This window comes from Saccostrea cucullata, unplaced genomic scaffold (genome assembly GCF_032062105.1).
Source record: "Saccostrea cucullata isolate Sc308-1 unplaced genomic scaffold, CSIRO_AGI_Scuc_v1 ctg8282, whole genome shotgun sequence".
Lineage (NCBI taxonomy): Eukaryota > Metazoa > Mollusca > Bivalvia > Ostreida > Ostreidae > Saccostrea > Saccostrea cuccullata.
Genome location: NW_026926966.1, coordinates 12,233 through 14,075, shown reverse-complemented (window position 1 = coordinate 14,075; position 1,843 = coordinate 12,233). Strand labels below are relative to the sequence as shown.

At 34.8% G+C, this 1,843-nt stretch overlaps 1 protein-coding gene across 1 annotated transcript; it reads left to right on the top strand.

The window, feature by feature from the left end:
- Window positions 1–355: 355 nt before the first annotated feature.
- On the top strand, window positions 356–1,414 carry LOC134273077 (uncharacterized). The gene has a single exon (XM_062755253.1). It carries the CDS (start codon window positions 356–358, stop codon window positions 1,412–1,414), a length of 1,059 nt encoding a protein of 352 aa, XP_062611237.1.
- Window positions 1,415–1,843: the final 429 nt, after the last annotated feature.

Sequence of the window (1,843 nt, the reverse complement as noted above, 5' to 3'; positions counted from 1 at the left end):
AAACAATGGTTATCACTGCGTGGCTATTGGGAGTAGTGCCACCAGTAGAAATGATCTAGAGTGGAGATTGTCCTTTTCTCTGGCAGAACAAAAACTAGTGTACGCTATGAATCATACTCAATTTTTATGTTATGGACTTTTCAAAATATTTCTCAAAGAAGTGTTCAACAAGAACGTTGAGGAACCATTACTGTGTTCTTACTTCATAAAGACTACAATGTTCTGGTTAATACAAGTTGGACATTTGAGGTGGTGTCCTGACAATCTGCTGAAATGCTTTTGGATGTGTATAAAATACCTCATGCTCTGTGTGCATCGTGGTAAATTCGCCAATTTTTTCATTCCACAGAACAATATGTTTTTAAACAAAATTGTTGGTGCTACCCGTGAATCCCTTCTAGAACAACTCGGTCAGTATTACAGATTAGGCATGTCCTGTTTACTCCTTAGTCCGACAATCAGATCTATCCTTGAACCAGCCCTTTACAATCTTTCATTGGTGATCCCCTCATCAGAAGGAAATTGTAACGATATTGCATGTAATGATCGTTGTATCTTACAGGAAGTTTTGAGACTTGATTTTATATTTGTAGAAAAAATTTCACTGTTAAAATCTGTTGACACTGTGTTACATTTGTCATTGTCACCATACCAATCAGTAACATTACAGTACTTGACAGCTGAGTGTCTTGTTCAAGCAGCCTTCATGATCGTAAGCAGCGTCCAATATTTTAAGCATAAATATGTGTACTGTTTGGACAGAAAATTTTGCAACATGTTGAAATTATCATTACAGATAGGAGCCATCTCCCATTCACTGTATTTAGCTCTGTATTACTATAGGATAGGGACACATAATGAAGCACTGTATATAACTAACGTGACAAAACGAAGACTATACGAGCCCCATGTTATGCATGCATATAACGGTATGGGAGACAGTTATAGATATAGGGAGTATGTGAGTGGTCTGTCGTTGTCTAAGAGAATTAAAAATGCTTGGGTGTTGCCAATTATACTTCGTCCTGAGATATGCTATATTGAAGAATTAACATTAGAACAATCAGCTGCATTTCAACATTCACACTATTTACGTATTCCACCATGTGTATTGGTAGAAATGTTGTCAGTTTTATCTCACTACAGACTGGGTAATAGATGTCAGTGTTTAAAGTCACTGACAGATCTGCAGACACTGCTGCTCTATAATGATGGGACCTATGCTCATTTAGAACACCGAGACATATCCTGGCAGATACTAGGAATCTGTCAGCAAGTTGTGGGAGACTTACAAGGGGCTTTACAATCTTATCAAGAGTCTCTTAGACAGGGACCATACCACTATATACAGGAAGCTACAGATTATAGAATAAAAAGGGTTAAACAACAAATACAACGAGATGTTTACATGTAAAAATATGTTTAACAATGTTTTTATAGGAATTAAAAGAAATGTAGACCAGGATGCTGTACTTATGTAAAAAAGAACCTTTAGAAAACACAGATGAAACTTTCAGTATATATAATAGTATATGTACCTGTATAGCATCATTATCTGTAAAGGAAAAATCAATTAATTTTAATCAAGTTAACGTTACCTTAAAAATGACAACTGTGTTACATTGTTTATACCTATCTATATCCAATGAATATTTTTAGTTTCATTTTTGTGAAAATCCTTTAATCATACCATTAACTCTGAACTAGTGTAGATTCCATTTTTTGAAAACCACCCGTCTGTGCGATTTTTTGAGCAATGGAGTCAATGAAACATACCATGATGTACTGACCAATAAAACATAACTTGTTTATTATTACATGTACATGTTATGATAAATAGTAT